Source organism: Schistocerca americana, chromosome 4 (genome assembly GCF_021461395.2).
Source record: "Schistocerca americana isolate TAMUIC-IGC-003095 chromosome 4, iqSchAmer2.1, whole genome shotgun sequence".
Classification (NCBI taxonomy): Eukaryota; Metazoa; Arthropoda; class Insecta; order Orthoptera; family Acrididae; genus Schistocerca; species Schistocerca americana.
The window spans coordinates 18,631,861-18,653,510 of record NC_060122.1 but is presented as its reverse complement, the minus strand read 5'-3'; the positions used below and the strand labels follow the sequence as shown (position 1 = coordinate 18,653,510).

Below are 21,650 nucleotides of genomic sequence, written 5' to 3'. Positions count from 1 at the left end.
GTAAAGAGTTTGCATCTGAACAAATACATTTGCAACAAATGCCATTGCTGTTTGGGAGGGAATGTTTGACATGGAAAGGATGGCAAATGTCAATATATATAAGTACTGTTGTTAGTTAGTGGGTTTGATGTGATGGAAGTGTGTAGCTAGCCTTCGGTGAGGATGAGATAAAAATTAGGGAAAATGGCATGGAATTCAGAATAGGATCATGTGTAATTTAATTGGGAGAACGTATTAAGAGATTCCAGGAATTTTTAACAGGTCATTCTCAACATGAGTTCATATGGCAAAGATGTCATCAATGTATGTAAACCAAACCAGGAGCTGATGGCTTCTGGATCATTTACATACATTGTCACTAATCGACTATTTTCATTTTTATATTAGCCCTTGTAGCCATCTATGTAGTCCTCTTTTCAGTCTTTGTTGTTATCTGTCTTGTTCAAGCTATTGTCTGTTTTCTACATTTTATGCTAGTATTCCAATCGTTTATTTACCTGTGCCACCCGGATTTATCAACACTTTGTCTTTCTAGTACTGGTTTTCATGCACATTCTTTTTTATGAATTTGCTTATATGAATTCCACTGTTATTTATGAATTTGCCTACAGTTCCACTACACTGCAGGGCATTCTCCCGATCGTTTTTCGTTGATTTATTTTAAAATTTGACTGCTATTTTCTTTCCTATCCTCCACTTACTCTGTTTACGCAGTTGTTTCACATTTTTGTGTGTTTGTTTTTCACCAAACCACTCTGATTGACTTTTACTACCATCTCCTACATTACTTTGTTTTCCAAGCAAAGTAGTTTACATTATCTCCTGTGACTTTCTCTTTCTGTCTGACCAGTTTTTAAAATTTTGTCTCCTTTCACGACTTTGGCTATTTCCCTCCCACCCCTTGCCCCCCCCCCCCCCCTCCCCCTCCTACCACCTCCCATATCATTTTTTCAGATCATATAGACCACTCTTGTGGTGAGAAGTTCTTGTCTACTGATGCCTTCTGTTAACCATTGCCCGTTCTCACAATTTTTGTGCAAAATTTTCTGATTTTTCCGGATTTTTTTTTCCCTACTTTTCTTCCATTTGTCTATCTTTTTCCACCCTCTGCCTCTCGTTTATGCCACTCCCACCATTTCTATCACTCCAAACTGTCATCTCGTGTCATGGTGAATTCTGTCAAATATTACATCTGTTATTTTCAAATACATGCCTCTGCACTGCCAAAATTAAGGTCCCAAATTCTGTTTCTGGAAACCTGCTTGTCCCTTGGAGTTACACCCAAAGGCCTGACTTTGAAAGTTCCTATTTCTGGATGTAATCCTACTCTACACCACCTTCTGTTACAGTTTCAAATACAGCGGTCTTTTGCACATACCCGACTAATCTGTGACCATTTTGCCTCATTTGTCTGTTTCCACTCCACTAGACTTCTCGCTTTCTACAAAATCTTGCAGTTATCTGCCCCTCATGTTTCCTTGGAGTGTATCATCCGCCAAGCCAACTTCAGACTGCAACAACTTGCCAGACTTGACTTCTCGCTTTCTACAAAATCTTGCAGTTATCTGCCTCTCATGTTTCCTTGGAGTGTATCATCCGCCAAGCCAACTTCAGACTGCAACAACTTGCCAGACTTAACCTCAAAAAGCTATCTCACCTTCTCTTAAAGTACCTCAACAGTAATGTTTCCCTTCTTGTCCCACTGCAGCTTCCTAGACAGCCACACCATCAACCACCACTCCTCTTCTACAAACCGAGCTTGGCCAGCCTCCTCAACATCCCACAACCTTCACCGTTGCCTCCCAGACCAGTACAGTGTTCTCAACCTACCAACCCCCCCCCCCCCCCCCCTATGAATTACCTGTAGTATCTAAGTTTATCACTTTCAGCCCTAAACCATGCTGCTTTGGTGAAGGACCTACTTTCTTTTACACTTAGTGTCAACTGGAAATATCACTTTGCAACCCAGTCCCAAAACCATTCAAGCAGCAAACCTGACACTGAACCCTGTCTTCAACAGTTCCAACCACGTTTCCAACTTGATCCACCACCACTACCTCAGAATCATCCGTTACAAATTTATAAAGAATTCCTCACATCCAGCATTGCTTCACAACCTTTCCTCAGGTCCCTACAACATGGCCGTAACCTGTCCTCTGCAGATCTCCAGGCCCTATGTTCCCTGAAAGCTGATGACCCCCTCATTATCCTCCCAGCATACAAAGTATCTACCACTGTGGTGCCTGACTTACAGGAGTGTGTTAGTGAAGGTCTATGCCAGCATAGCATGCCACATAAAGCATCTGCCATCAGTATCACATCCATGTGATTCAAACTGACCTGCAGTGTCTCTTAAAAACCTCAGGCCCATCACAAGGGCTTACGCCTCAATCCATAGAACTTCTTACCCCACCCAAACCATGCACTCCCACATTTTACCTTCTTCCTAAGATACACAAACCCAACCATCCTGGCCATTCTGTAGTTACCGGCTTCAAAGCACCTACCAAACTTATACCTACCTTAGTTGATCAATGTCTGCAAAGCATAGCACAAAGACTTCCCTGTTGTATTAAAGATACCAACCATTTCCTAGATTGTCTGAAATTTGTGCCTGTCCTACTCCCACTACACATCTTGCTCCTTCTATACCATCACCACTTATGTACATAGTCTGTCTGCTGCTAAACATTTCCTCAGTCAGCGCCCACCTGATTCCAAACCTATTACATCTTTCTTATGCACCTTCATCAACTTTATACTTACCAACAATTACTGCACCTTTGAGGGGTAGACATACAAGCTGATCAGCGGTATGGCCATGGGAACCAGGATGGCTACTTCCTACACCAACCTTTCCATGGGTCACTTGGAGGAAGCTTTCCTGGGATCCATTAGCCTTCAGCCCCTGGTTTGGTTTAGATACGTTGATGACATCTTTGCCATATGGACTCATAATGAGGCTGACCTGTTAAAATCCCTCTATATACTTTCTCCCAGTTAAATTTAACATAGTCCTATTCCGAATCCCATGCCATTTTCCTTGATGTTTATATCATCCTCACTGAAGACAAGCTTGACACTTCCATCCACATCAAACCTACTAACAAACTTGCCATCCTTTCCATGTCAAATGTTTCCTCTCATACAGCCTTGGCATTTGAGGAAAATTTATTTGTTCAGATACTGAATCTTTACAGCAGTACACCACCACTCTTACTTCAGCCTTCACTGGATGTAAATTATCCTAATAGCCTAGTTGTGCCTATCTGCGACTCACCATCTTCACTATATGGTGAGAAGCAAACTTCCCTTCTCTTAATAGTGTTACATTCCATCCTGGATTTTCCATTGTTTGATTTTAGCCTAGTTCAAAAGTAGATTTCCCAGGCCATCACATCCAATCCTCGTACTGCTGATGTGGTGTCACTGCCAGACACCACACTTGCTAGGTGGTAGCCTTTAAATCGGCCACGGTCTGGTAGTATACGTCGGACCCGCGTGTCGCCACTATCAGTGATTGCAGACCGAGCGCCGCCACACGGCAGGTCTAGAGAAAAATATGCTCTCATTTGCCGAGACGATAGTTTAGCATAGCCTTCAGCTACGTCATTTGCTACGACCTAGCAAGGCGCCATATTCAGTTACTATTGATATTGTGAATCATGTACCATCAAGAGCGACGTTCATCATTAATGGATTGAAGTTAAGTATTCCACCAGCTACGTCCGTTTCTCTAAATTCTAATTTCCTTGTCCTGTTCCAGACCTCACGCCAGCCTGTGTGAGCTAAAACGCATGTATTTCGGCCTCCTCTAGTAACACGGTGTTGGCTCTCCTGCCAACCACAACAGCTGATCCCTCCAAAAAACATCAGAGTAGACCACTCGTCACCCAGTATTATCCTGGTCTTGAATATATTAATCAGCTACTTTGACAAGGCCATGACTTCCTAAATTCATGCTCTGAAATGAGATCCATTCTGTCAGATTTTGCCCCCACACCTAGAATAGCTTTCTGTCGTCCTCGCAATCTCCACAATATCCTTGTCAGACCCTATGCTCCTTCTGCATACATCTCCATACCCAATGGTTCCTACCGCTGTGAGAGTCCTCGCTGCAAGTCTTGCCCTGTGCGCTCTCCTACCACCACCTATTCCTGCCCTGTAACAGGCAAAAAATATAATATCAAAGAGAGAGCCACCTGAGAAATGGCACATCGTATACCAGCTTTTATGTAAACACTGTTTGGCCTTTTACATCGGCATGACTACCACCCAGCTATCAGTCAGGATGAATGGGTATAGGCAGAGGATGTATACAGACAACATAAAATATCCTGTTGCAGGGCATGCTGTACAAAATGACAGTCATTACCTCAGTGCCTGTTCCATCACACGCACCATCTGGATTCTTCCCCCCAGACACCAGTTTCTCATAACCCCGTAGGTGGAAAATAGCACTACAATATGTCCTTGTTTCTCACCACCCACCTGGGCTTAATTTACGTTAATTCCTTCAGGCTCAGCATCTCTTCACTGTAACCACTCCTTTCTTCATTCCATTTTAGTTTTCTGTATCTTTCATTTTCTGAATTGTCAATTTTTTGCCGTCCCACCTCTCTTAGATATAATGCACTTAGCTTGTCAGTCTTCTTAATTTGTGCCCAGTACTGTAGTAGTAATCTCTCTTGCATATTACCCTGTCTTCCACTTTTAAGCTCTCAGGTTTTTAAGTCTCATCCGGTGCAGTCCCAAACAATCAATTGGTCTTTACCTGTCATCCGTGCAGTAAGTCTCCCCTGACCCGCATTTCTGGCAGAGTTTCCTGAATTCTACCCCTTAAGTCGCTAAACCTCTCCAGTCCTTTTCCTTCACCCCTCTTCCTTTGTATTCAACTCTTCTACCAGAAGAAGGAGCCACTGGCTCTGAAAGCTTGTAAAACTTAAATCCTTTTGTGTTTGGGTTCTCTTGGCCCCTGTTGGTGAGTAGATTTTTTAAATCTATTTGTTTATATTACATTATCAAAATTCCATGTTTGACATTTTTAGTCAGTTGACAGAAAAATTATTTGTCACCATACTCAGATTTTTGAAGTATTGAAGTGATTCCTCCAAAGTGAATGTAGTTATAAATAAGCTAAATGTTTGGGTGTCATTACATAATTAGAGCTGAGTGGTTTCTTTTGTATTCTAATAAAGTATCTGTAATATGTTTATGTGAATTGTGGAATTTTTGATAACTTGAATATGTTTTTACTAGTCAGTGGTACTCCTCAGGGAAAAATATTTGCAAATTGGTCAAATCAGCCTTTATTTTCTGTTTTAATTTGTAGATGATGCCTGTTTTAATTACATGAATGGAGCAACTTGTCAATTGCACTGAACAGAACTCCTTAAGGTATTGAGGTTTTCATTTACTTTAACCTACATTATGTATATTTTAAAGTGATATTCTTTCTGAATCATCTCGTTCACATTGGTTATGCAATTCATAATTGGGAAGGTATTACATTGCTTCAAACAGCTCTCCCAAATGCTCTTCAAAATGTTGTTGAAATATTATTGTTCAGATTTCATTTCCAATTTTTATACGATATCAGCAGAGATGGACACAAAATGGAAGCTGATTTACTCAAATCCAGCATGCCGGATGGCAATAGGCAGCAGCTTCTGATGACTCAATGAAATTACAAAACTATCAAAGTTGAAGTTGGACAGAAGCTTGTTTTTATTTATATAGTGGCTTAAATTCCATGAAGTTTTGATAGTTTCATAATTTCATTGAATGGAAACATGAATTACGAAAGTCTAACATCATTGGAAAAGTTGTTCAAAATAATCATTATCTGGTAGATAAAAGTCTTGTTTTACTGGTTTGAAGAGAGCAGTGAATACAGATGGCAAGTATATATGGATGTGGAAAATTGTTAGTTTAATGTTCACCTGCTGAGTGGCCAATATTTTTCTTAGTGTTTTTGATTGTGCTTGTAAGTATTTTATCTCGCTCTACTGTTAACATCACAGTGAGTATATGAATAGCAACTGAGAAATTTGTAGGATCCATATTATAGTCAGTGTTAACTTATTGTGTTTATCGAGGAAAATTTGAGCTGCTATTGACTTTCGCTGATATTCCGTAACCCTTTTTTTCTGAAAATTACTCTATTCCATTGTAGTGTGGCAACACAACAAACTTACTATGGCTAATACACTGATGCGGGGGAGGGGGGGGGGGGGGGGGGTTGATTGCAACACAAAGGAGTTGTGCAAAATACACAAAAGTTCGTAGGTGTGTTTCTACATCTGAAAAATAATGTTTATTTAAATTTCATGCCAGTCACATGAGACTGGCGCTAGCAGTGCCAGTATGAGGATGCAAATCAGGTTTGGTTTAAACACATACTGTAATAGTCATGAGCGTTAATTACCTTTGAGATTGGACATGGTGAGTTGGCATTAGTCAAAAATGCCTTTAGAGCAACAAAGACACCATTATCAGCACCTCACTGAGTTTGAACAAGGTTGTGTAATACAGCTATGAGAAGCTGGGCGTTCCTTCGGTTGTACTGCAGGGAGACTTGGCAGCAATGTACCCAATATACATGACTGCTGGCAGTGGTATTTGCAAAACGATTGGGCTCTAGACAGCAAGAGGACTTGGCCCCAAGTGGCCACATGGCAATACCAAGACCATGGTGTTCATCATATGGCTCTGGCCCATCCTGCTGCATCTGCAGCAGCAGGTTAAGCAGCAGTTGGCACCACACTGAACTGTTAAAAATTGATTGGTTATTTCAAGGCCAAGTGCCCTGTACACTATGTGATCAAAAGTATCCTGACACACCCAAAAATATAGGTTTTTCCTTTATGTGCATTGTGCTGCCATCTTCTGCCAGGTACCCTATATCAGTGACCTCAGTAGTCATTAGACGTTATAAGAGAGCAGAAGGGGGCACTCTGCGGAACTTACGGACTTCAAATGTGGTCAGGTGATTGGGTGTCACTTGAAGAGGGTCGTAACGTGTAATAGACAGACATCCATCCAGGTCATCATTATTTGAATTCTAAACTGCATCAGTATCCACTGCAAGTACTATGACAGTTAGGCGGAAAGTGAGAAAACTTGGGATTTCATGCTTGATAGGCTGCTCATAAGCCACACATCGCACTGGTAAATGCCAACCGACGCCTCGCTTAGTGTAAGGAGCATAAACATTAACGATTGAACTGGGGAAAAACATTGTATGTAGTGACAATCATGGTATGCCCCCGCCCCCTCCATTGCCCATACACTGAATAAGCAAATTTCTGGCATTTCTCGTGACCCTCACCAGCATCACAGGTAGCTGGTATGTTGGCAATATCTGCCTGCATGTTATCCTTCAGGTCTTTTAAAGTTGACATAAATGCAAGATTTCAAAATCACGAAGGGCCTAATTAGGGATGTGGACTGATCATTCTAAACACAACTCCAGTTGTCAGAGGTATGCATGTCATGCCCTTTCCGGAAAAATTTCTGAGAACAGATTTATTTATTTATTTATTACCCCACACCCCCCCTCTCAATTGACCTGACAGGATGCGTCAACGAACAGAACATGTGCTACTGGGACAACACCAGTCATTGAGAATTGCATCAAAGCCCTCTATAGTAATCTAAATTCATAGTGTACTTCATGATCTCCATAGCTGCGAATGTTGGTTCCTAGTTTGTTGAAAAAAAATGAGGTCATAATCATAGAGAATTCAGACCAGTATGTGAACATTCTGGAGAGATTTTTCCCCCACACAACTTGATGAATTGAACTTGGGGACCAAAGAACAGAGCAACAGGTCACACTGAAAGGGCTATTTTGTGGAAACACTTCCCAGAGCTCCTCACCTTAGTAAGGGGCAATTTGGAGTGGCTATTCGAAATGTGGTGCTACAGAAGAATGCTGAAGATAAGGTGGGTAGATCAGGTAACTAATGAGGAGGTATTGAATAGGATTGGGGAGAAAAGAAGTTTGTAGCACAACTTGACTAGAAAAAGGGATCGGTTGGTAGGACATGTTTTGAGGCATCAAGGGATCACAAATTTAGCATTGGAGGGCAGCGTGGAGGGTAAAAATCGTAGAGGGAGACCAAGAGATCAATACACTAAGCAGATTCAGAAGGATGTAGGTTGGAGTAGATACTGGGAGATGAAGAAGCTTGCACAGGATAGAGTAGCATGGAGAGCTGCATCAAACCAGTCTCAGGACTGAACACCACAACAACAACAACAACAACAACAACCCGTTTCCGCAATTTGGCAGCCCCTTGCAATCTCTCTCTCTCTCTCTCTCTCTCTCTCTCTCTCTCTCTCTCTCTTCTTAAACCACATTTATCATTTTTGTTAACCATCCAAGGATGCTACTAGACCTGAAGGCCAATATCTGGGCAGAAATTACCAACGTAGCTGATGCTATGCTTGTAAGAGTCGTGCAGAAAGTGAGAAATCAGCTTATGCATTGTATAGCCTATGGGGGACGTCACCTACCTGAATGATTTTGAAATCTCTAGAAATGTATGTACTCATATAAAAAAATATTCATAAAATGTGTTTTGATGGGATAAACCAAAAACCCAACAGTGAAATGAAACAGGAGGAAAAACACCAGGAACAGGGATCAGTAGAAACAGATGTCGCACATTTTGTCGTTTTTGACAAGATAAACTCAAGCTGAAGTGTTCTTCTGTGACACATCAGTGTAGAAGTTGGCACAGAAACAGCTAAGTAAAAAGTCCCTGCAATCTGCACATTTCTTTATATGTAAATTCTGACTTCGGAATTTTCCTTTGTGTGAGACCATGTGTGCAAGATTTGTGCGCCGATTTGAACTTCTAGCTTTAAATTTTTGCTTTTCACGTCACTTCTGCATAATCTTTCATTTATGTATCAATACCTGTTTATGTTATAGTATATTGTGAAATTTCAAACATTCGCAAGTGCCATGATTAATTCGTACTGTTGTTAATTGTAGGCATAAACTTGTTTGTGCTTATTTACAATTTTTGAGAACAGTAGGCCTGTCCTCATTCAATAAAATTGTTTTCTAATTTAATGGTGTGATTACATGAAAAATTTTTGAGAATTTTTGGATGCTTACAAAACTATATTTTTGTAACTTACTCGTAGGAGTGTTTTAGAAAACTTATTTCATAGCAAATCACTGTTTGTAATTTACAGTTACTGCCAAAGAATAGATCACTCTGAATTTCTTTGTATATCAATGCAAGTAGCTGTGCATTTTTGAGAATAATCTAAATTGTAGTAAATTGGCGTTTGTGATTTAGTTACTGTAGCAGATAATAGTAAATAACATATTGTGTTACATCTAGTTTTCATATTGTGAGAAGTATATATTATCTACATATATCATCAATTAACACTATTTTCAACATCATTAGTGACTTCAAAAAATTTTAGACAGCCTGCCCTCCCCCCCACACCAGGTTTTGTGTTGCCTTAATAGAAGTCTAATTTTTTGTACTAGCTTCAATTCTTATAGCGAATTAGTAATTTTGTAGCTCAATAGATTGAGTTGGTAACAGGCTTAATTTAAAGTCATTGGTTCACTGTGCTATAATACATTGCACCAGCTAAAATGTAACCCAACTGAGAATGCTGTTCTCGAAAATAGGGTGAAGTGGTTCACATTCATAATCAAATGCAGATCTCCGTGAATACTGTCAAACGATTGGCAGCTGTTGCTAGTTGGTGTATTGGAGGAGCTCCCGAGAGTTGTGTACCTGTGATAATGGTACCAAAGGTACCTCAAGTACTCTCTCCTCATGTGGATCGTGACTCCTCTGCAGAAAGTATAGAGTCTGTCATTAACCATCCACTTGACTGTGAGTGGTGTTTCAATGGTAGGTCGAAGAGTCCTGTACAGAGTGGATAGGGATGAGGAAGGACTCAGGGTGTTATACCGATCCCCCTCACCGACAAGTTTTGCGGTGCTATGTACATCACCTGATTTGGGGAAACATGTTTTGTTTGGTGACAGGAGAAGACAAACACAAAAGGGTAGGATCTATTACCCTACTGGCAATTAAAATTGCTACACCAAGAGGAAATGGAGATGATAAATGGGTATTCATTGGACAAATATATTATACTAGTACTGACATGTGATTACATTTTCACACAATTTGGGTGCATAGATCCTGAGAAACCAGTACTCAGAACAACCACCTCTGGCCGTAATAATGGCCTTGAAACGCCTGGGCATTGAGTCAAACAGAGCTTGGATGGTGTGTACAGGTACAGCTGCCCATGCAGCTTCAACACGATACCACAGTTCGTCAAGAGTAGTGACTGGCATATTGTGACGAGCCAGTTGCTCGGCCACCATTGACCAGACGTTTTCAGTTGGTGAGAGATCTGGAGGATGTGCTGGCCAGGGCAACAGTCGAACATTTTCTGTATCCAGAAAGGCCTGTACAGGACCTGCAACATGGCGTCGTGTGTTATCCTTCTGAAATGTAGGGTTTTGCAGAGATCGAATGAAGGGTAGAGCCACAGGTCATAACACATCTGAAATGTAACGTCCACTGTTCAAAGTGCCGTCAATGCGAACAAGAGGTGACCGAGACGTGTAACCAATGGCTCCCCATGGTGGGTGATACGCCAGTATGGCGATGACGAATACACGCTTCCAATGTGCGTTCACCGTGATGTCACCAAACACGGATGCGACCATCATGATGCTGTAAACAGAACCTGAATTCATCCGAGAAAATGACGTTTCGCCATTCATGCACCCAGGTTCGTCGTTGAGTATACCATCGCAGGTGCTCCTGTCTCTGATGCGAGCTGATAGTCCATGCTGCTACAAATTTTGTCAAACTGTTCGTGCAGATGGTTGTTGTCTTGCAAACATCCCCATCTGTTGACTCTGGGATCGAGACGTGACTGCATGATCCGTTACAGCCATGCGGATAAGATGCCTGTCATCTCGACTGCTAGTGATATGAAGCCGTTGGGATCCAGCAGCATTCTGTATTACACTCCTGAACCCACCAATTCCATATTCTGCTAACAGTCATTGGATCTCGACCAACGCGAGCAGCAATGTCGGGATACGATAAACCACAATCATGATGGGCTACAATCCGACCTTTATAAACGTCGGAAACGTGATGGTACGCATTTCTCCTCTTTACATGAGGCATCACAACGACGTTTCACGAAGCAACGCCGGTCAACTGCTGTTTGTGTTTGAGAAATTGGTTGGAAACTTTCCTCAAGTCAGCACGTTGTAGGTGTTGCCACCGGCGCCAACCTTGTGTGAATGCTCTGAAAAGCTAATCATTTGCATATCACAGGATCTTATATTTCACGTCTGTAGCATGTCATCTTTGTGGTGTAGCAATTTTAATGGCCAGTAGTGTAATTGTCAGCAGTTCAAAAGAATGGAGAATGATAGTACTCCTTAGAGAAATGGCAGCAAGAGACAGGAAAGGATACCAGGTGCACTGAGTGTATATGCCTGGGGGCCTCATTCAACATGTTGATGAGGCAGCTATTTAGGGAATAGGGTGCAAGTAACACAATTTGTGGTGCACATTGGAACAAATGGTACCAGTTATCTGGGCTCCGAGGTCATACTTGGATCATTCCGCCGAGTGGTTCTAGGCGCTACAGTCTGGAACCGAGCAACCGCTACAGTCGCAGGTTCGAATCTTGCCTCGGGCATGGATGTGTGTGGTGTCTTTAGGCTAGTTAGGTTTAAGTAGTTCTAAGTTCTAGGGGACTGATGACCTCAGAAGTTAAGTCCCATAGTGCTCAAAGCCATTTTTTTTATCATTCCAGCAACTGGTGCAGAAGGTTGAGAAGACCAGCCTTGCGCGTGGAGTTTCAGTGGAGCTCAGAATTTGTGGCATTGTCACCAGAACTTGGTTTTGAGTCAGATAGAGGGAATGAACCGGAGACTTCAAGGGTTCCATGACAAGCTAGGTTGCGACTTCCTGTACTTACGCCACAGGGTTGAGAACTATAGTGTCCCTCTAAATGGGTTAGGTATGCACCACACATCAAAGGTTGCTACCCATATATCTAAATGTGTATGGGGTGCACACAAGGAGTTTTTAGATGATTAGACAACTCACCATCCATTCCTGGCAATGATAGCTACAGGAAACAGAAGTATCAGTGTAAGATCAAAAGAAAGGCCTCCCACAGCTGAGAGCATTAAAATCCTAGTGGTTAAGTGCTGAAGCATTCACAACAAAGTACCAGACTTCGACGTGCTCCTGAAAAGCAGTGAAGCTCATATAATGCTAGGTACGGAAAGCTAGTTCAAACCTGAAATTGATAGCAGTGATATTTTTATGGAAAATTGAAGTGTATATCAAAATAATGGGAAATGGAGGTGGTCTGTTTCTTACAATATTGTTGTGGCAACAATGATTACCAAATTACAAAGGACAACGAAAGCAAGCGGATATATATATATGTGCTCAGTAAACTAGATAAACAATCAGTAGTTTCATGACTCGCTGAGTAACTTGAAAATTGCAGCACCGGGCAGGACCATGTAGAGGAACTATGGCTAATGGTAAAAAAAAAATAGTTGACCACGTGCTGGATAGATATGTAGTCCGTAGGACAGTTTATAATGAGAGAGGTCCACCATGGTATACTGTCACTGTAAAGAAACACATAAAGAAAGAGGGACTACTGCATAAATAGGTATAAAACAAAGTATAAAATCATAGATAGATGCTGAATGAAATATATTTGCCAGTCAAGCTAGCTATGTGTGATGCCTTCAGTGACTACCATGGTGGAATATTATTAAATGATCTTTCACAAAACTCAAAGAAATTTTGGTCATATGTAAAGGCTGCTAGTGGCACCAAGTTAGTGTCCAATCCCAGCGAATTAGACAGGAACTGGAGTTGAGGATAGCTAAGCACAAGCTGAAATGCGTAAATCTATTTTCAGATGTTCCTTAAAAAATAGGATAGTTGCTACTCACCATATTGTGGAGATGCTGAGTCGCAATTAGATACAACAAAAACACTGTCAGAAAGACCTTGGTCAAAACTAAGCAACACACACACACACACACACAAATTTTGCGTGCGAGCTTTTGTGTGTGTGTGTGTGTGTGTGTGTGTGTGTGTGTGTGTGTGTGTTTTTGACCAAGGCTTTTTTGGCGAAAAGCTCAGTTTCTGACATTCTTTTTTTTGTGCCTATCTGCGACTCAGCATCTCCACTATATGGTGAGTAGCAACTACCGTTTTCATAATATTGTTACATTCCATTCTCGATTTTCCATTATCTGATTGTTCCTTTACAAAGGAAGACACAGGACAATTGCCCCAATTTAATCCACATTATGACCGAGCGAGGTGGCGCAGTGGTTACACACTGGACTCGCATTCGGAAGGACGACGGTTCAATCCCGCGTCCGGCCATCCTGATTTAGGTTTTCCGTGATTTCCCTAAATCAATCCAGGCAAACGCCGGGATGGTTCCTCTGAAAGGGCACGGCCGACTTCCTTCCCCATCCTTCCCTAATCCGATGAGACCGATGACCACGCTGTCTGGTCTCCTTCCCCAAACCAACCAACCAACCTAATCCACATAATGACATAACTATTAGTGTCAGTGGTTTTGAGAAATAGCTCAAATCATTAAATTTGAACAAAGTTCCAGGTTCCAATGGAACCCCTATCATATTATGTATAGAATTTGTCTCTTGAGTTAGCCCCTCTTCCATTTGTAATGTATTGCACATCCCTCAAACGAATATCCATGCCCAGGAAGAAAGGACAAATTACACCTGACTACAGGGTAAGAGAAGTGATCCATGAAAGTACCGACCCGTTTGCTTGACATTGGTTTGTTGTAATATCTTGGAACATATTCTGAGCTCGAACGTAATGAAGTATCTAGAGAAGAATGATCTCTTCCCTGCCATCAAACATTTATTCTGAAAACATTGTTCATGTGCAATCCAACTAATACTTCATTTACAGCCGGCCGGAGTGGCCGTGCAGTTCTAGGCGCTACAGTCTGGAGCCGAGCGATCGCTACGGTCGCAGGTTCGAATCCTGCCTCGTGCATGGATGTGTGCGATGTCCTTAGGTTAGTTAGGTTTAATTAGTTCTAAGTTCTAGGCGACTGATGACCACAGCAGTTAAGTCGCATAGTGCTCAGAGCCATTTGAACCTTCATTTACATGACATACTGAAAGCTTTGGATCAAGGCAGTCAGGTAGATGCAATATTTCTTGATTTCTGAAAAGCGTTTGACTCAGAACTATACCTATGCTTATTGTTAAAGGATTGGTCGTGTGGAGTACCATGTGCAATTCATGACTGGATTGAGGACACTTTCTAATAGGGAGAATCCAGCATGTTATCTCGGATGGAGAGTCATCATCAGATGTAGAAGTTACTTCGGGTGTTCCCCAGGGAAGTGTGTTGGGACCCTTGCTGTTCATCTTGTGTAATAATGACCTTGAGGACAATATTAATAGAACCTCAGACATTTCACAGATGTAGTTATGTGTAATGAAGTACTGTCTGAAAGAAGTTGTATGAATATTTAGTCAGATCTTTATAACATTTTCAAAGTTTTGCAAGATGTGCAACTTGCTTTAGATGTTCAGAAATGTACAATTTTACGCTTCATAAAATGAAAAAATGCAGTATCCTATGACTACAATATCAGTGACTCATAATGGAAATGTCAACTCGTACAAAGATCGGGGATAACACTTTTTAGGAAAATGAAATGAAACGATCACATTGGCTCAGTTGTGGGTAAAGCAGATGGTAGACTTCACTTTATTGGTAGAATGCTGGGGAAGTGTAATCAATCTACAAACTGTATTCATTACAAAACGCTCATATGAACCATTCTAGATTATTGCTCAACCGTTCCAAATGGGACTAACGGGGGATATTGAACATACGCAGATAAGGGCAGCATGAATGGTCACAGATTTGTGTGACACGTAAAAAGACTGTCAGAGAGGTGCTGGAGAAACTGAAGTGGCAGACTGTGGAAAACAGATGTAAACCATCCTGAGAAAGTCTACTAACAAAGTTCCACAAATCGGCTTTAAATGATGATTCTGTGAAAATTCTGCAACCACCTACATAGCGCTCACTTTGGAATCATGAGGACCAAATTTAAATAATTACAGCACGCACATAGGTGTTCAGTCAGTCATTCTTCCCATGTTCCATATTTGAATGGAGTGGGAAGTAACCTTAATAACTGGTTCACTGGTACATACCATCTGCCATGCACTTCACAGTGGTTTGCAGAGTATAGCTGTAGATGAAGAAGGAGAAAATGAGAGCAGAGTTACCTCACGATCAGTCGTGACACCAGTCATGGCATTGCAGAACATGACCATGCACACAAGATGTAAATATGGCCCAAGATCAAAACAGTGCTGGAGGCCCATTTGCATACACACAGAGCGTACACGTGAATGGAAAGAGCATGAGCAATGTATTGGGCTAGTAGTAATGCTGGGCACTTGGCCGTGTACCTCAGAATTACAAATTTTCCAAGATAGTGTGTGTCGTGCTCTAGTTTAACTTTTTTGGGGTCAAAATATAAGGATAAATTGTTCTGTAAAAACATCACATATAAGGATAAAGTTTACCTGCTGTAACAAAATTTAATATCATTATATTCACGGTGGGTGTTCCCAAAAAGATACTGCTTCTTGCATGTATTAACCGGAATGCTGTGAATGTTAGGCACCTTGCAGTGGCCAGAGAGGAAGGACTTTTAAACTACATTTCAGGAACATTTACTCACAAGGAAGGGGGAAGTTAAATATAATTCCACCTTCACAAAACTTCTCAAATCCAATGTCCACCTTCCATCAACACTTGGGGAACCTAAGGGCTTTACACCACATATCTGAAGGGGAAGAGACTTGACCTTTTTGAAAAGATTAAAATAGTTAAATATTCATACATTAAGAAGGATATGTTGTTTAATGATCACTTGAACCAGAAAATATCAAGTCTTTACAAATCCATGTTTCCCATTTTTAAAGAAGACTTTTGAGTGTCTCTTGTTCTTTACAACCAATTCCATTGTTAAGTAAATGCATTTCATTGTATTTATTTATATTTTCATTGTTTCATTTTATTTTTGTTGTTTCATTTTAGCTTTATATTTATTGTCAGTCCTTTCATTTATTATTTCTTCCATGGATTTCATTTTTATTGTACTGCACTTGTGTCTGTGAGCCTTTCTGTTTATACCTCAATCTTATACATAGTGAACTACATATACTTGCATTTTAATTCTGATATGGTTTTACATTTGTTTTTTAATCTGTTCATTATTAACAGACAGTGGTCTGGGTTTGAGTCTAGGGCTGGCTTTAACTGTTTTGAGGAGAGGAAATATTTTGTAAAGGAAGCAGAAGAGAACTAATACAAGTACAAAATAAGTAGGAAAGTGAAAAATATATAAATAAAAAAGATGTGAGCCTGAGAGGAATACCAGTCATGAAGAAAGATGGATCAGGGAAATCTTAAATTTTCAGTATTTGTTGCTTATTAAAGATATTATTTGTTGCAAAAGTCTCTTACATTTTGAAACAGTGTAACAGAGCACCTTTTAGATTTTCTCCACCTCTATAATTTATGTTGTAGACTGCCCTTCATTGTTGAAAGTCAAAATATGATCATACAGAAAATGGAATGTATGCATAAGTGTCGGATGTTGTTGTAAAATAAACTTCCCATCATATATACACTGAACAAGCAAGACTATAGTACACTTTTCATTCCAGATACTTTTAATCAGCAGAGCTTAAGCACAATAATCACAGTTGAAAGTAATTATCTGGAGCAGAATGAGAGAGGAGTGTACAACAATTTTATATAGTATGTGGTTTGTCAATACTAAGCTGCCAGTGTAGTGTTCAGTACAGTAAATACATAATATGAAGAGAATGCCAGCAGTAAGCTGCAGGTAAAGAAGTAGAAACAGCAGCCTCTGACTGCTGACCCCCCCCCCCCCCCCCTCTTTCCCAGTCTCTCTCTCTCTCTCTCTCTCTCTCTCTCTCTCTCTCTCTCTCTCTCTCTCTCTCTCTTGTCACTTCATTATGTGTAGTAAACTACAAACAATAATTTTTCTTTTCTTTTTTGTTTACAGAAAAGGAATGATATACTGCAGTCATTTTCCGGCATGGAGGCAGAGCACGGAGAAAGGAGAAGTAGAAAGAAGTATGTGGTAGCTACATTATGGAAAGTGTTGATATATGTACAAAAAGCACTTGGTATCTTTTTATATGACATATTCCTGCTGCTTTAACAGCTTCTAACTGTACTGCAGAGAATTGAGTTCTGTATTGTTAAATTTGGTATATACTTGATAACTTCGATAGAGCTTGGAGCTCTTTGCTGTCAAATATGGTGTAATTAATATCATCGTCTCATGATTTTTCTGTTGAGCAGACTTTAAGGAATCTGTTTCTTTGTTTGGCATTAATTTTGTTTCAGCCGTCTGGAAAGGACTATATGATATAGTATCTCGAGCAGTGCTTCGCATCTGACAGTAATTTTGAAACTGTGGTAAAGATAAATTTTTCAGTATTTGAAGCAGAAATTGGAATAACTGCATTGGAATGTTTGTTAGTTATTACCCGGAACACTTAAACACATCTCTTTGTTAATAATAAGAAAAATATGCTATTCTGATATTGAGCTGTAAACAAAGTTAATTTGTCTTTGTTCTGCGAAAGGGTGATACGAATGGTAGAGCAGAGTAAAATTTGAGGTGTCATGTGAAAATTCCACAAGAAATCTGCCTTTTATAAGCACTTCAAAGGGGAAATTGTAAAAATTGCATTGGAGATGGCTGGAAAGGCCAGATTTATTATAGGAATCTATCAGCAACAGAAATAAATCTGCAGCTTGTAAAACTAAAAGTTTGGCAGTTGAAAATAGTTATGCAAAATGGGCACAGCAGGGAAATTATAAACATCAGGAAGAGAAGAGAAGTTAATTCACACACAGAGATGACAGTCACAGAAATATTGGCAGAAATAAATTTCTTTCCCTGTTGTTGATAGGCTACTTGTGCTTATTAATAATTATGCATTCCTTCCACAGTTCCTTAACTGGTTTGAACTTGCGTTAGTCAGTAGTGTGTTCCTGTATCATCTTATTTTTCAGAAAAAACTGCCCGAGAGGGAGAAATGTATTGCAGTTACAACACCTCATGAAACCTGATGTAATTAACTACTAACTTGAACTGACCTCTCAGTAAAACAGTATGCAACTGTAGTGGTTGTTTAATTTCCATTACTTCATTTTTCAGAATAATTATGGTTATAAATTAAGAAGTTGAGTGCTCAGTGTAGTCCCTCTCCTAAAACATAAAGCAAAGTGCTATGTTTTTTCTTCCCTCTTCCGATTCTTCGTCCAAGAATGTCAACACCACACATTGCTGTCCTGCTTCCAACTGCTTTATGTTCAATTCCATAATTTATAGGATATATGGTTGTTTTTTGGGCTAATGTCAACAGTGATGGTAGTAGAGGATAGATACCCAAAATTTGTAACTGCTTTATTAAAGATTTGTTATCCATCCTCACATTTCATGTTCAGATTTCACAAAAGCTTCTGTGGGGTATTGTGTATTAGCTGATACATACAAATCTTGTAATTTGTAATTGCATCAGTGGCTTCATTAAGAGGTTTGTACACTTTGTAGAGATACTGAAAGAGCAGACAATTGGTGAAACAAAGAATTCACCAGATTGGCCTGTTAATAGTTAATCTTAAACGGACTGTAAAGCAGACATACCATAGTTCATTTTCAAGACTGTATTTGAAAATCTGTAGACTCTTGTCTTCTAAACGAGAAAATTGCACTTATTTCTGCAGAATTGGAAGTTGCTAAGCAGCTTGAGTACTTGATAAAAGCATGCCACATTTCAATCATTTATTGCACTTCCAGTTCTGCCTCTAGAACTTCCATGTCAAGGATATATATATATGCCACACAAATAAAAAAACTTTGATTTTTCCAAATAAAATTAAATATCTTTAATAACTTCATGATTTTCAGACATGGATTCTTTCTCATATTTCAGGAATTACAGTTACAGTACAACTGATGGAATTGAAGATGAACATCAGTTTGAGGAAGGAGATGGTGAAGAATCTGAAGACAGTTCAAGGCTTAAAATGAATCACGCATACCAAATAGTAGATTCTGCAGGAGAGACTGAAGATGGTGAAATGTTGCAGATGCATGTGACGACAGAATTGACCGAGTGTGACCCAGGGCTCAAGTCCAAAATAGCTGGTGCTATGAAAGACATAATGGTGAAAGATGATGGTCCACAATTCTTCAATAACGAAGAAGAGAATGCAATATGGAGATGTGATATGTGTGATTATGAAGCTTCTAAGAAATCAGTTTTAATTAATCACATCAGAAAAAGACATGCTGCTGGTGCTGTAGCATGTAATTACTGTGAAAAATATTTTTTTGACGAAGAGTCAGCTAAACTTCATGAAAGGACTCACTTAAAGTCAAAGGAGGATGAGTCGGAGCCACCTATGTACATGTGTGAATTCTGTGGGAAGTCATTCCGTGGACGAAAGTCATTAAAAGAACATCATTTAGCTAATCATAGTGAAGTGAAACCCTTTAAATGTGATCAGTGCGATAAAAACTACGGTTCATTAGCTAGCTTAGACATCCATAAAGCGACACACTCTACAGAGACTCCTTATCTTTGTGATTTGTGTGGCAAGAGTTTCAAGCACATAAATAACTTAAGAAGCCATAAACGTTGTCATATGGATGATTCGTATAAAAATAGGCAACTGTGTACAAAGTGTGGGAAAGGGTTTAGATCAAAGTTTCATCTCAATGAACATATGAATGTGCACAACGGAGTCCGTCCGTACAGTTGTGAGAAATGTGGTAAACGTTTTCATAAGAAGATACAGCTTCGGCAGCATGGCTCGGCTCACTTAGGTGAACAACCGTTCTCGTGTCATATTTGTGGAGTGAAGTTCAATCGCCGAGGTAATATGACCCAACACATTAAAAGACATGAACATGAAAGGAAATATACTTGCAGGGTATGCAATGAGTCGTTTCCCACATTGGGTGCTGTTCTTACTCATCGAAAATTGCATACTGATCTAGAAGTGGAGAAAAGTATACAGATGCAGGCCGGTGATGATCCAGAGCAGGCTGCCTTCAAATGTGTTATCTGTGGTAAACTTCTTGTCAAGAAGGAATCACTCGCAACGCACATGAGATCACATACAGGAGAAAAACTTTTTGAGTGTACAGTGTGTGGGAAAAAATTGTCTAATAAAGGTTCTTTAACATACCACATGCGGTCTTTCCACACTGGTGAGCGTCCTCACACGTGCCAGTTCTGTGGCGAAGGGTTCCTTTCAAAGGAGGCTCGCCTTGTCCATGAACGAATACATACGGGAGAAAAACCTTATAAATGTTCAGTTTGTGGTATGGCATTCCGCTGCTCCAGCAACCTGTCACAGCATATAAAAGTCCATTCAGAGGAACGGCCACACCCCTGTCAGCATTGTGGAAAAGCATTTCAGAGGAAAGGCGCACTAGATGTGCATATGAGAACACACACAGGTGAACGACCTTTTACGTGTGATATATGTGGTAGAGGCTTTACACAGAAAAATGACATGCTTAAACATAGACGTATTCATACGCAGGAAAAGCCTTTCCGTTGTGATCAGTGCGGTCAGCTTTTTATGCAAAAACGGGACCTGACAAAACACTTGAGCCTTCACGCTCATAAGCAAGAAGTTGTTGAGGAGGAAGAGACCCCTACACAAACAGTTGTAATAACAACAGCTGATAATAATGTGATAACTTTTCCGGAAATACCAGTGAATGTACCTGTCATGGAAAATACTCAGGCAGTTATCTTGCATAGGTTTTAGGCTTAGTGAACCGCATTTGGATCTACAGTATTTGAGTCTAGATTTGTACATGTGTGCATTGGAGTCAGTGCGTATTTTTTAAGGAGAATGCTGAATTTTCAGCATCATTATTCAGTGGCCATTAAAATGTATTTTAAATACTTTCAGGAGTCATGTATTTGTTTCTAGGTTTACAATCCATATTTTAAGAATATGTACAGCTAATAAAATATAATAGTTTGTAAGTTTTCATAAAACAGTGAGAGATTGTGATATTCTATAGTATTGTTGCATGTGTGGACCTTCATAATGTCATGTAGATTGTGAGACATGTACAGTTCAAATATTTTTTGCAAGTTTTCATAATATATTTCACTACATGGTCAGAAGAGAGTATGTATGTTATTTTTATTTTTGTAAAGCAGCTATATACTATTTGAAAACACCATGAGAAATTTTTTTACAATTGGCTTAATGTCAGTGGATAGCTGTGCTTGATTTTTTACACCATAAACATACTTGGTTTGTTATCATAAGTTGATTTCTCATATCAAGATGTACGTGAAATTGATAATACCACTTAATATTATCTTTTTCTCAGCAGTTTATTATTATATTTATGTATTCAATTTATTGTATCTTTAGGTTTTCCAAATTTGTGAACTCAAAGAAAACATCACCTGTACAGAAAATTATTTTGAT

The 21,650-nt window shown here is 39.8% G+C and overlaps 1 protein-coding gene across 2 annotated transcripts in view; it reads left to right on the top strand.

Moving 5' to 3' along the window:
* The window catches only part of LOC124612473 (zinc finger protein 665-like), a 163,271-nt gene extending 142,037 nt beyond the window's left edge, over positions 1 to 21,234 (top strand). For both annotated transcript variants that reach the window (XM_047140705.1, XM_047140704.1), the window contains 2 exons: positions 17,173 to 17,243; positions 19,118 to 21,234. In XM_047140705.1, coding sequence (XP_046996661.1) covers positions 17,173 to 17,243; positions 19,118 to 20,969 — 1,923 coding nt within the window. In that variant the 3' untranslated portion in view covers positions 20,970 to 21,234. The remainder of the gene's footprint in view (positions 1 to 17,172; positions 17,244 to 19,117) is intronic.
* The last annotated feature ends 416 nt before the right edge of the window (positions 21,235 to 21,650 follow it).